Source organism: Danio aesculapii, chromosome 17 (genome assembly GCF_903798145.1).
Source record: "Danio aesculapii chromosome 17, fDanAes4.1, whole genome shotgun sequence".
NCBI lineage: Eukaryota > Metazoa > Chordata > Actinopteri > Cypriniformes > Danionidae > Danio > Danio aesculapii.
In genome coordinates this window covers 52,078,881-52,091,313 of record NC_079451.1, presented here as the reverse complement: position 1 = coordinate 52,091,313, position 12,433 = coordinate 52,078,881, and the positions used below count along the sequence as shown (strand labels likewise).

The 12,433-nt window shown below is 37.7% G+C and overlaps 2 protein-coding genes across 2 annotated transcripts; both read left to right on the top strand.

Annotated features, from left to right (window-relative positions):
• Positions 1-3,687: 3,687 nt before the first annotated feature.
• LOC130244555 (cytochrome P450 1B1) lies at positions 3,688-6,782 on the top strand. Its single transcript, XM_056477041.1, has one exon. It carries the CDS (start codon positions 3,926-3,928, stop codon positions 5,495-5,497), a length of 1,572 nt encoding a protein of 523 aa, XP_056333016.1. The 5' UTR covers positions 3,688-3,925; the 3' UTR covers positions 5,498-6,782.
• Positions 6,783-9,596: 2,814 nt separating this feature from the next.
• On the top strand, positions 9,597-11,866 carry LOC130244915 (cytochrome P450 1B1). The gene has a single exon (XM_056477491.1). The coding sequence runs from the start codon at positions 9,762-9,764 to the stop codon at positions 11,304-11,306; it is 1,545 nt and encodes a 514-aa protein (XP_056333466.1). The 5' UTR covers positions 9,597-9,761; the 3' UTR covers positions 11,307-11,866.
• The last annotated feature ends 567 nt before the right edge of the window (positions 11,867-12,433 follow it).

The window sequence follows — 12,433 nt, the reverse complement described above, 5'->3', positions numbered from 1 at the left end:
AAAATAGCCGAAAGACACCCTGGCAAGCCTTTGGATGAGATCAGAGAGCGCAGAACATGATGCACATATCGACATGTGAACGCACTGTCAAATTATGCTCTTAAAGATCATTTATAATCTTTATTGTTTCCTTCTGGTGCGCAACGCTGACATTTGTGGTAAACGTCAACTGTTTGTACTTGGAGATTCAATTTATGACATGCTAAATTACTCTGAAAGGATATTAAATGATTTATTTTAATAACTGTGTACGTGGTTGCCATAGGTATGTGCAACAGCTGTACTATCATAAAGATTTTATGATTTGTGCATGATTTGTATCATGTATTCCAGTTCTGAAGATCACTATAATTATCAAAACAAAATCTCATTCATTTCTTTTGAACGGGTCCTGTTTCATTTGAATTCCAGAAGACTGAGTGTAATAAAAATAGCTTGAATATAATAGTTTAATAAAATAGAGTCTAGTCAGGTAGGGTTGAGTGATGTCGACCAATTTGGCATCGTACGATGTCTAATGTGAAACATCGCAATGGTCGATGGCATCGTCATCATAGGCAGTGGTGAATTAATTATTTACGAATAATTCATTCATTCATAATTAATTTTTTGTAGCCTACAGTTTCAACTACCTGATACGCATGCTCTTAATGTTACCCATAAACAAATCATAAATAGATAAAGATAAGTTACACACAAATGACCACCTGTCAATCATTTTTTCAGCAGGACTCTGGCATGAATAGGCAGAGTGATCTGTGTCGTTATAATGGCGTCCACAAACTTGGTTGGTAAAAAAGGTGCACAACCAACAGGAACCAACCAACAGTATCTGAGGTTAACTAAAATTACTAAGCACAAGCGTGAAAGCGAAAGAGTGAAGCCGTGTACTGACGCTGTGACACGTTACCTGATAGATTCAAAAGAGCGAAGAGTCGTTAGACAGAGACAAGATTAATTAAATATCAGGTTTAACAACTATAGAGAGACGCCATCCAGCGCTACATCCTTGATAAACTGTCCGACGTGCACTGCTCTCTGGGGTTTTGTGCTCAAAGCACCTGCTGACTGCCTGGAGCTCAGACGAAGGCATACGCTGCAGTGCATGACAGAGTGTGTGTGTGGTAAATGATGTGCGTTTTCAGCGGTATCGTGTTGATGGAGTGTTTTTCAGAACGTGGATCTTTTTCGTTCTAAAATGACATTTTAAAACTAAGATGTATTAATGTACACAGGGCCTCAGTGTGTATTTTTCACGAGCGGGTTGCTGCTGTGACAGGAGCGGGGCAAAGGATCACGATGACGGCTCAGCATCGTTATGTCTATCGGCCATCGACGATGGAATCTCCAGTCAACCCAACACTTTTGTCAGCCATATGTATAACAAGATGGCATTAAAAGACGAATCGGATCGCATGAATATTCATATTTCAAAATCCTACATTTTCTTGGAGGACACAGAGGCCTGAAGTTGGGTCAGCAGAAGGCGTCTTATTACGTGATGTTTTATAAACAAATTTGGGGAGGAGCACGCGCAGAAGTTTCAGTATCAAATACGTCATTGACAATTGTTCTATTATCCAATCAGTTCTTGACCAAACCCCTATATATACCAAAGCTGTCTTACCTGCAGCATCTCACGACTTTAGCATCCCTCCACCACCCCGTCACCTCACCTCTTAAGCATTACAACCCTGGGGGGAGCGTTCTGGGGCCGGGCTAGATACTTCGCTCGAATCCCTATTCCTCTCTGTTTCCTGATAAGAGGAATAACTCGAGTTTGGGTGTCTTCCCCGAGCTCAGAGCCCTCTCCCCGGACAGCACGCCAAATACGCTTTATTCTGAAACTATTGCAAGTGTGAACTCGTGAAGGGATCTAACAAATGCAAAGATAAGTGAATTAAGAGATATTGGTACCTTAAAGTGGTTGCATATGGTTCATCTTAACGTGAGAAGTCTGCTTCCAAAGATAAGTGAAGTGAAACATTTGTGTCAGGAATCCAATGCATCTCTGTTTGGCTGCAGCGAAACATGGCTGGATGATTCAATATCGGGTGCAGAGATACATATACCAAACTATAATTTGATTCGAAGGGACAGAAATCGTAAAGGTGGAGGAGTATGTGTATATAATAGATCGGAGGTTATGTTTAAGGAGAGAAAGGACTTTGATAGCACCGCGGTTGAAGCTAAGCAATTTTTAGCAAGTTTTGTTATCGCCCACCTGACCAAAATGATTGAACTCCGGATGGGATTTTAAGTAAGTCCAATTTTAAAATTGGAAAAGAGTTAATAATTCATGTTGACTTGGATATGGACATGTTAAAACAAGATTCACCAGTGTATAAACATTTTAAATTATTTTGAGATTCATAAGTGCTTAAACAGATTATCATGGACCCGACAAGAATTACCCCTATAACGAAAACTATCATTGATGTTGTATTGGTTTCTGATCATTCTAAAATTAGGATAAGTGGTGTTATAGATGCTGGTATCAGTGATCATTGTATTGTATATGTAACTAAAGAGGCTATAAAACATCATAATACAGTGAAACTGAGATCTCTCAAGAAATATAGTCCACAGATTTAAAAAATTAAATATATAAGTAAACAGATATTTAGATCCATATAAAAATACTGTAGTAATTTATAGTAAAGTTAACCACAGTAATAGTTAATCTGCTGTGGCAATTGCATTGCATATAGTTGCTACGATAATATAAAAAATAAATAAATAAATCCCCCAATACTGATGCTTTCAACCGTAGGATATATTAACCACAACACACCACAGTTTACTTAGTAAAAACCAAAATAACCTACAGTATTTATTACAGTTCATCAGATTACTATAGTAAACTGCAGCATTCATTAACATAAAGATTTAAATGCTATAATATATATATATATATATATATATATATATATATATATATATATATATATATATATACAGTATAATAGAGTTCACTATAGTGTACTTTCCAGTATTTAAATGACTATTTATTATTAAATAATTACTAAATAAATAATTACTACTTATTTTTGTATTTAAATGACTACAGAGTATTTAAATTACTATAGTTTCACATCACACAGAACTTTGCAGAATTTCAGAGTGTACTTGTGTTGCATAACTCCTTGCATGCATACTTTGCCATTTCCAGGGTTTATGTGTAGAGTGTCTGCAGCACTGAGCACTTATTTATTATGAAACATTCCCCAAACAGTCTGGGATGCCGTCGATGATCACATTGTGCTAAAAATAAACTTTTGATAGTCCTGCGCAAAGCGGAACAGAAATAACGATTGCAAAAAAAATCCCTGAACACATCAGTGTTCCAGATAACGAGATGAAAAGAGTTGAGATGCTCAGAAACAAAACTTTCTAATGCATCATTATATAATGCATCGCTCATAATGTGCCACAAACCGTCAGTGCAATCATAAACATCCCCGACAGATCGTGTGCACTCCAAATAAAGCTGAATTTCCCGCTTTTTCCCCCCCCTGCTGAATAAGCGTGGTTTCCCCGTGCTCGGCTGCACACATGCTGTCAGATCTCAGTCTCTGCAGATCCAGAAGAGCAGGAGGAGGAGTGAGAGTATATGGAGGCCGGCCCCCTGTGCTGCAAACATATATAAAAGACATGCATCCAACCCAGCAGCCCACAAAACTCTCAGCTTAACCTGGAAAAGTGAAAGAAATCTCAAATTCTGAGTGAAAATTAAATCGACCAAATTAATTGAACCCAATGCAAATTTAAATGACAACATAGGAGCTTGCATTTAGATTTTTGTATATAATTTTTGGAGCTTAAACTTTTTAAATTCGATATCAGAACTGAACCTCAACATCATCAACAGTTTTGAGCATTTTATTTCATCATCTGGTCAGAAGAATAAACTTTGGTAAGAATAATGGAGGGTGAGTTTGGACTGAAGAGCAGCAGCATCATGCGGGAATGGAGCGGACAGGTTCAGCCGGCGCTGATAGCATCCTTCATCATCCTCTTCTTCCTCGAGGCCTGCCTGTGGGTCAGAAATCTCACCTTTAAAAAAAGACTCCCAGGCCCCTTCGCTTGGCCTCTGGTGGGCAATGCCATGCAGCTTGGGCAAATGCCACACATCACTTTCTCCAAGCTGGCAAAGAAATACGGAAACGTCTACCAGATCAGACTGGGCTGCAGTGATATAGTGGTTCTGAACGGAGATGCGGCGATAAGGAAGGCACTCATTCAACACAGCACCGAGTTTGCAGGACGACCCAATTTTGTGTCTTTTCAGATGATTTCTGGCGGTCGAAGTTTAACGTTTACAAATTACAGCAAACAGTGGAAGACGCATCGGAAAGTCGCACAGTCCACTTTAAGAGCATTCTCAATGGCGAACAGCCAAACAAGAAGGACTTTTGAACAACATGTAGTAGGCGAAGCAATGGACTTAGTCCAGAAGTTTCTAAGACTGAGCGCTGATGGACGACACTTCAACCCTGCACATGAAGCCACCGTCGCTGCTGCCAATGTGATCTGTGCTCTGTGTTTTGGGAAGCGATACGGCCACGATGATCCAGAATTCAGGACTCTTCTAAAAAGAGTGGAGAAATTTGGAGAAACCGTTGGCGCTGGAAGCTTGGTAGACGTCATGCCTTGGTTGCAATCTTTTCCCAATCCTGTAAGAAGCGTTTATCAGAACTTCAAAAACATTAATAATGAGTTCTTCAATTATGTGAAGGACAAAGTCCTCCAGCATAGAGCCACTTATGATCCTGATGTAACTCGTGACATGAGTGACGCCATCATTGGCATAATTGAGCATGGGAAAGAGAGCACGCTGACTAAAGACTTTGTTGAGTCAACAGTCACTGATTTAATTGGTGCAGGTCAAGATACTGTATCAACAGCAATGCAATGGATGCTTCTGCTGCTTGTTAAATATCCATCAATTCAGAGCAAACTTCAAGAGCAGATTGATAAGGTTGTGGGTCGTGACAGACTCCCGTCAATAGAAGATAGATGTAATCTGGCCTATCTGGATGCATTCATCTATGAAACCATGCGCTTCACCAGTTTCGTCCCCGTCACCATCCCGCACTCCACCACCTCAGACGTCACCATCGAAGGTCTCCACATCCCCAAAGACACGGTGGTCTTCATCAACCAATGGTCGGTCAACCACGACCCGCAAAAGTGGCGCGATCCGCACATCTTCAACCCGTCCAGATTCCTTGATGAGAACGGAGCTCTGGATAAAGACCTGACCAGCAGCGTGATGATCTTCTCCACAGGTAAGCGGAGGTGCATTGGTGAGCAGATCGCCAAGGTGGAAATTTTCTTGTTCTCTGCCATCTTGTTGCACCAGTGCAAGTTTGAGAGAGACCCAACTCAGGATCTCGCCATGGACTGCTCGTATGGTTTAGCACTGAAGCCGCTCCATTACACCATCTCAGCCAAGCTCAGAGGAAAACTATTTGGCTTGGTTTCACCAGCATGAGTTAAAACATCCAGACGAAAGGGAAAATGATTCGCCCTCCTGTGAAATTGTAATTATTTTTTAAATACAGCGATGTTTCACAGAGTCAGGACATTTTCACAGCATTTCCTATGATATAGTTTTCTTCTGAAGAAAGTTTTCTTTCTTTAAGGTTGTCTTTTATTTAATATTTTCCAATTGTCAACAGAACAAACCACTGTTGTCCAATGACCTGCCTAATTAACCTAGTTAAGCCTTTAAATTGCACTTTAAGCTGAATACTAGTGTCTTGCTTAATAACTAGTCAAATATTATGTGCTGTCATCATAGCAAAGACAATTAGTTATTAGAAATGAGTTATTAAAACTATTATGACTGAAGACAAATCATCTGTGTCAAACAGCACTTGGTAAATAAATACAATTTCACAAGAGGGCTAATAATTAACACATGTATTCCACATAATAATGAGTATAATAAAGCTGCACTGAATGCTGTCTAGTATATTTAATATTTAATGAACACACAGTTTATATGTTTATAATATGCAATGAATGGAATTAACTGCATCCACGTTGTCAGGTAATTGAAGAGATTTTTCAGCTCTCCCGAACGGGGTTAACAGTAATGTTTTAATTGCTTTTAATGTTTATAAACATCCTCTATGCTTTAAAATCATGTCGCAATATGAAATGTTTATGGTCAAATGCGAAGCCACTGTCACTGTAGACACATTATGCAACATTATGCAATTGTTTGTAGATGGTGTTGAGTCATGTTAATGGGCAGCAGCTGTTGGAAAGACTTTCACTTCCTATGAGCCTGACTCGGATTTGGCGTAGAAGTGCATTTAATTATGCTTGCATAAAACTGTATAACAATGTGATTATGTACTTCAGGTATTTTAAAGTATTCAAACATTTATACAACTATAAAATATATTCTCTATAAGATGCATTGATGTTCCTAAATGCTGCATGTGTCGATTATTGAACTTTATTTTGGGTGATCATATTAATATTTTTATAAAAACCTGATTTAAAACCTTTCAATTGTTTTATTTTAAAGTGAATCCATGCACAAAAGCAATCCTTAATCTCATGTAGAAAATCAGCAGAGTAAATTAGAGCTAAGATATATTCATGTATCACATTGCATTTATGAAGGTAAATGTTTACACTGAATGTTTTGCAAGCTCAGTGCATGAAGCTTTCTGAAGAAAATCATTTTGTAATGTCTAGTAATGTCTTCTTATTACTATTGGGAAATAAGCTACAAGTTGAATTAATAAAGTGATGATTTACAACATGTTTCTTTTCATTTTGGCATGCACAAACACACAAAAATAAAATCATGCAGGATCTAAATGGCACTTTTATTGTACACAAACCGTCTGCATCTGTCTTCATTTACGCACATTGTCTCTTATTGTTAGTTTTATGGCCTGTGTGCATTAAGTTTCAGAGATATTTCTGCAAAAGCCACATCTTTAAAGTCTAATTATCGTATTAAAATTCTACAACAGTCATTACTCTTAACTACAGCTCATGATAAATACACACTGTTATGGTGCATATTTAACGCCATTGTTATATCTGCTCATTGTCTGCAGCATTAAACAAAGTTACAGACTGAATTCCTACAGTGACTCGATTTCACTAGCATTCATTTGGCATCAAAACATTTTTAAACAAAAATCCTGCCAATTAGAGCAGGCCTAAAGAGCTCATTTACTATGGTAGACAATACACTCTGTAAAAGATGAAACGACAGCATTGGTTTATGGTTTCATTCAGTCTAATAAGACATTAAACAGCAAGTCATATTAAAATGTTCTATACATAATTTATATAGAAAGCAACAGCCATCGTTGGAGACTATTTTCATAATCTTGTATATAAAGTACAATACGCTAACACGTACTGCTCCAAACGTGCATATAAACAGACCATTTATTTATTAGATATAAAAATAGCCAAACAATCATCTGTATGTGTCATAAATGCTGCAGAATTGTTTATTTTACAATATTCATCATAACTTTTCTTCAGTTTGAACTCTTAGTCAGCGTTCCTCAAGCAAAGAGATTTAATTAATCAACATCAATAAAATAAAATAAATAAATAATAACAGTCTGAACTGTCTTTTGTCTTCTGTAGGGCTGTATTATTATTATTATTACTATTATTATTATTATGATCATTATTATCATCAGCATTATTATTATAATTATTAGTATTATCAGCATTATTATTGTTATTATTATTAATATTATTATTATTACTGTTATCATCATTATTATTAGCATTATTATTATTATTGTTATTATCATCATCATTATTATTATAAGCATTACTATTATCATCATCACTATCAGCATCAGTATTAATACTATTATTATTATTTTTATTATTATTATCCTGATTATCAGCATTATTGTTGTTATTATTGTTATCATCATCAGAATTATTATTAGTACTATTATTATTATTATTATTATTATTATTAATAGTATTATCATCATTATCATCATCATCATCATCATCATCAGCATTATTATTATTATTATTATTATTTTTATTATCAGCATTATTGTTGTTATTATTGTTATCATCATCATCAGAATTATTATTAGTACTATTATTATTATTATTATTATTAATAATAATAATAATAATATTATTATCAGAATTATTATTATTATTATCATCATCATCATCATCATCATCACCATCATCATTATTATTATTATTATTATGCACTTTACATGACACGTAAAGACACCTTACAACAAAAAACACTTTAAAGAGCAAGAAACATTATTATAGCCTAACAGATCTAATACAAACAATCCAAAAAACAATCTAAAAAAGGTCTTAAGGAAAAATGTTTAAAGTTTCAAACAATTTAAAACATCAACAAAAGTGCGCTGAATAACGACTATTGAATTCTGTAAAGCGAGTTTTCAGCATTAGCATCTAACTTCAATTAATATTAATGTGCTTTGAAGTGATGTAGTCAGTATTGTCACTACTTTTTATACACATATACACATTTATTTAACAGTATGCTTTACATGCCAATTTGCACATAACAGCTGCACATACAGCTGTTGGGGTGATTCTATAGATGCTATGGTAACACAAACACTAGGGTAATATAAACAAATGCGGGTGTCACAGTGGCGCAGGGGTAGCACGATTGCCTCACAGCAAGAAGGTCGCTGGTTCAAGCCCTGGCTGGGTCAGTTGGCATTTCTGTGTGGAGTTTGCATGTTCTCCCCGTGTTGGCGTGGGTTTCCTCCAGGTGCTCTGGTTTCCCCCACAGAAAAAACACATGCGCTATAGACCATTTTGATGTGATGTCATTGGCCCATAACAGCTATTGTAACATTATTTATCAACATGTTGAACTTTTTGGACTCTCAGAAGCTGTGGAAATTAAAAATTTAAAACAGGAAATACGTCAGGACCATTGTTATTGTTTACATCCCTCAAAATGGTCTATAGGGGGATTGAATAAGCTGAATTGGCCGTTGTGTATGTGTGTGAATGTGAGAGTGTATAGGTGTTTGGGTTGCAGCTGGAAGGGCATCCGCTGCGTAAAACATATCCTGGATAAGTTGGCGGTTCATTCCACTGCAACTAAGCTGAAAAGAACGTGAATAAATGAATAAACAAATGCCCAATACTGTTGTTTACTATAACTATAGGGTATAATATACTACAATACACCAGTTGACTGTAATTAAATTGTAAGTATACTACAATATTACAGTTTATAAATTCAGTAATACTTGTATGCTGACGCATTCATTTACAAAACATTAGGTACTACAATGCATACAGTACAATACATTTATTATAGTATATTTCAAAAACACTCAAGTATTTTTTTTTTCATGTGGGATTACACATAGTTGTCTGAAATGTCATGCATCAGTGAATGGACAAGGAATGTGTTAGGAGTCCAGTGTGTATCCAGGCTTCGGCCGTAATGGGTGGAGAGTCCCAGAAAACTGGGGAGAATAAAAACAAACCTGTGTCCCAAACTCCTCCTACTCTACAGATATATAACTCAGAGTGTTGAGCCAGAAATCTGCATTCTTCTAATTTGGTCATCTTTGGACAGACACCGAAGCTCCGGGGAAAAAAAAAAAAAACCTGACCCATCCTCTGGGTAACCCAACAACTGAAGAGGGCAGAAAACAGCAGGGCATTGAGGCTCTGTTTTTAAGATGGGGAGTTATTAATACAAACATTGCTTACGCAACTATTGGGACATCATGGCGCAGTCAGATTCAGAGTTCAGCATCCTCAAGGAATGGAGCGGACAAATTCAACCGGTGCTCATTGCATCGTTCATCATCCTCTGCTGTCTGGAGGCTTGTTTTTGGGTTAGAAATATCACCCTTAAAAAAAAGAGGCTTCCGGGACCCTTTCCCTGGCCGCTTGTTGGGAACGCCATGCAACTCGGACAAATGCCACACATCACCTTCTCAAAACTGGCAAAGAAATACGGAAACGTCTACCAGATCAGACTGGGCAGCAGTGATATTGTGGTTCTGAATGGAGAGTCTGCTATACGCAATGCATTGCTTCAACATAGCACTGAATTCGCAGGAAGACCCAACTTTGTGTCCTTTCAATCCGTTTCCGGCGGGACCAGCATGGCATTTGCCAGTTACAGCAAGCAATGGAAGATGCACCGAAAAATCGCTCAATCTACCATTCGTGCATTCTCATGTGCAAACAGCCAAACGAAGAAATCCTTCGAAAAGCACATTGTCGCCGAAGCCGAGGATTTAGTGGAAACATTTCTAAAGATCCGACATTTTAATCCGTCGCATGAACTCACAGTGGCAGCTGCTAATATAATCTGCGCTCTGTGTTTTGGGAAGCGCTACGGACATGACGATCTCGAGTTCCGGGCACTCTTAGGAAACGTGTATAAGTTTGGCGAAACAGTGGGAGCTGGAAGCTTGGTGGACGTCATGCCTTGGTTGCAATCTTTTCCCAATCCCATAAGAAGCATTTTTCAGAGCTTCAAAGATCTTAATAAAGACTTTTTCTCCTTTGTTAAGGGTAAAGTCATGGAGCACAGACAAAGCTATGATCCTGAGGTGATTAGAGACATGAGTGACGCGTTTATTGGTGTAATTGATCATGCAGATGAGGAAACAGGTTTGACTGAGGCTCATACTGAAGGCACGGTGTCTGACTTGATTGGTGCAGGTTTGGACACGGTTTCCACCGCACTTAATTGGATGCTTCTGCTGCTTGTTAAATATCCATCAATTCAGAGCAAACTTCAAGAGCAGATTGATAAGGTTGTGGGTCGTGACAGACTCCCGTCAATAGAAGATAGATGTAATCTGGCCTATCTGGATGCATTCATCTATGAAGCCATGCGCTTCACCAGTTTCGTCCCCGTCACCATCCCGCACTCCACCACCTCAGACGTCACCATCGAAGGTCTCCACATCCCCAAAGACACGGTGGTCTTCATCAACCAATGGTCGGTCAACCACGACCCTCAAAAGTGGCGCGATCCGGACATCTTCAACCCGTCCAGATTCCTGGATGAGAACGGAGCTCTAGATAAAGACCTGACCAGCAGCGTGATGATCTTCTCTATTGGGAGGAGGAGATGCGTTGGCGATCAAATCGCAAAAGTGGAGGTTTTCCTGATTTCTGCCATTTTAATCCACCAGCTGACTTTCGAGAGCAACCCATCGCAGGACTTGACTTTAAACTGCTCTTATGGCTTAACACTGAAGCCATTTGATTATAAAATCTCTGCCAAAGCCAGAGGAAGCATTTTAAATTGAGCATTAATGCATGTGTACTTTAAAACCCACTGCCTATGATATACTACACTATGCAGAATCAGGTATGTGCTTCATATGAAATGTAGTAAAAGCAATTAGGTACTCTAGATCAGTGTTTCCCAACCCTGTTCCTGGAGGCACACCAACAGTACATATTTTTAATGTCTCCCTTATCTGACCCATTCACTTCAGGTTTTAGAGTCTCTTCTAATGTTCTGATGAGTTGATTCAGGTGTGTTTGATTAGGGAGAGGTTGAAAATGTGTACTGTTGGTGTGCCTTCAGGAACAGGGTTGGGAAACACTGCTCTAGATTACAAATATAGTCTACAATATACTTCATTTTAAAGTGTAACTAAATCGAAATGTAAAATAATAATAATAATAACCTAAATAAAAACGAATTGGTATGATGAGCTGTTAATTGTACTTGAGACTATCTTTGTGCATTATGTATTTGGTAATCTACAGTCAAGACCAAAATTATTCATGCCTTAGGCAAATTCTGACTCAAAGCTGTGTTCAAATGTAAATAAAATCAGAGAAATATTTTGTTCCACAATGATGCTTATTGTACATGTCGTTATATCTTTGAGAGAAGCTGGGGTCATTTCTGGACACAAAAAAAAAACCTGCTGGCTAAATAAAAGCAGCTTTAAGTCAAAATTTGCCAGAGGTATGAATAATTTGACTCTATATGCAAACATACAAAACATTTTTAAACACCGAATTCCTATGCATTCGAGGAGTCCAAAAAAATATTAAAGTATTTCTTCTAGAGCAAAATATACATCTTCAACTTGACAAAGGAGCTCTGGATAAAGACCTGACCAACAGCTTGATGATCTTCTCCATTGGGAGGAGGAGATGCATTGGTGATCAAATCACAAAAGTGGAAGTTTTCCAGTATTTCGAGAGTGACCCATTGCAGGACTTGACTTTAAACTGCTCTTATGGCTTAACACTGAATCCATTTGATTATAAAATCTCTGCCAAACCCAGAGGAAGCATTTCAAACTGAGCATAAATGAATGTGTACTTTAAACCTCACTGCCAATGATATACTACACTATGCAGAATCAGGTATGTGCTTCATATGAAGCATAGTAAAAGCAATTAGGTACTGCCG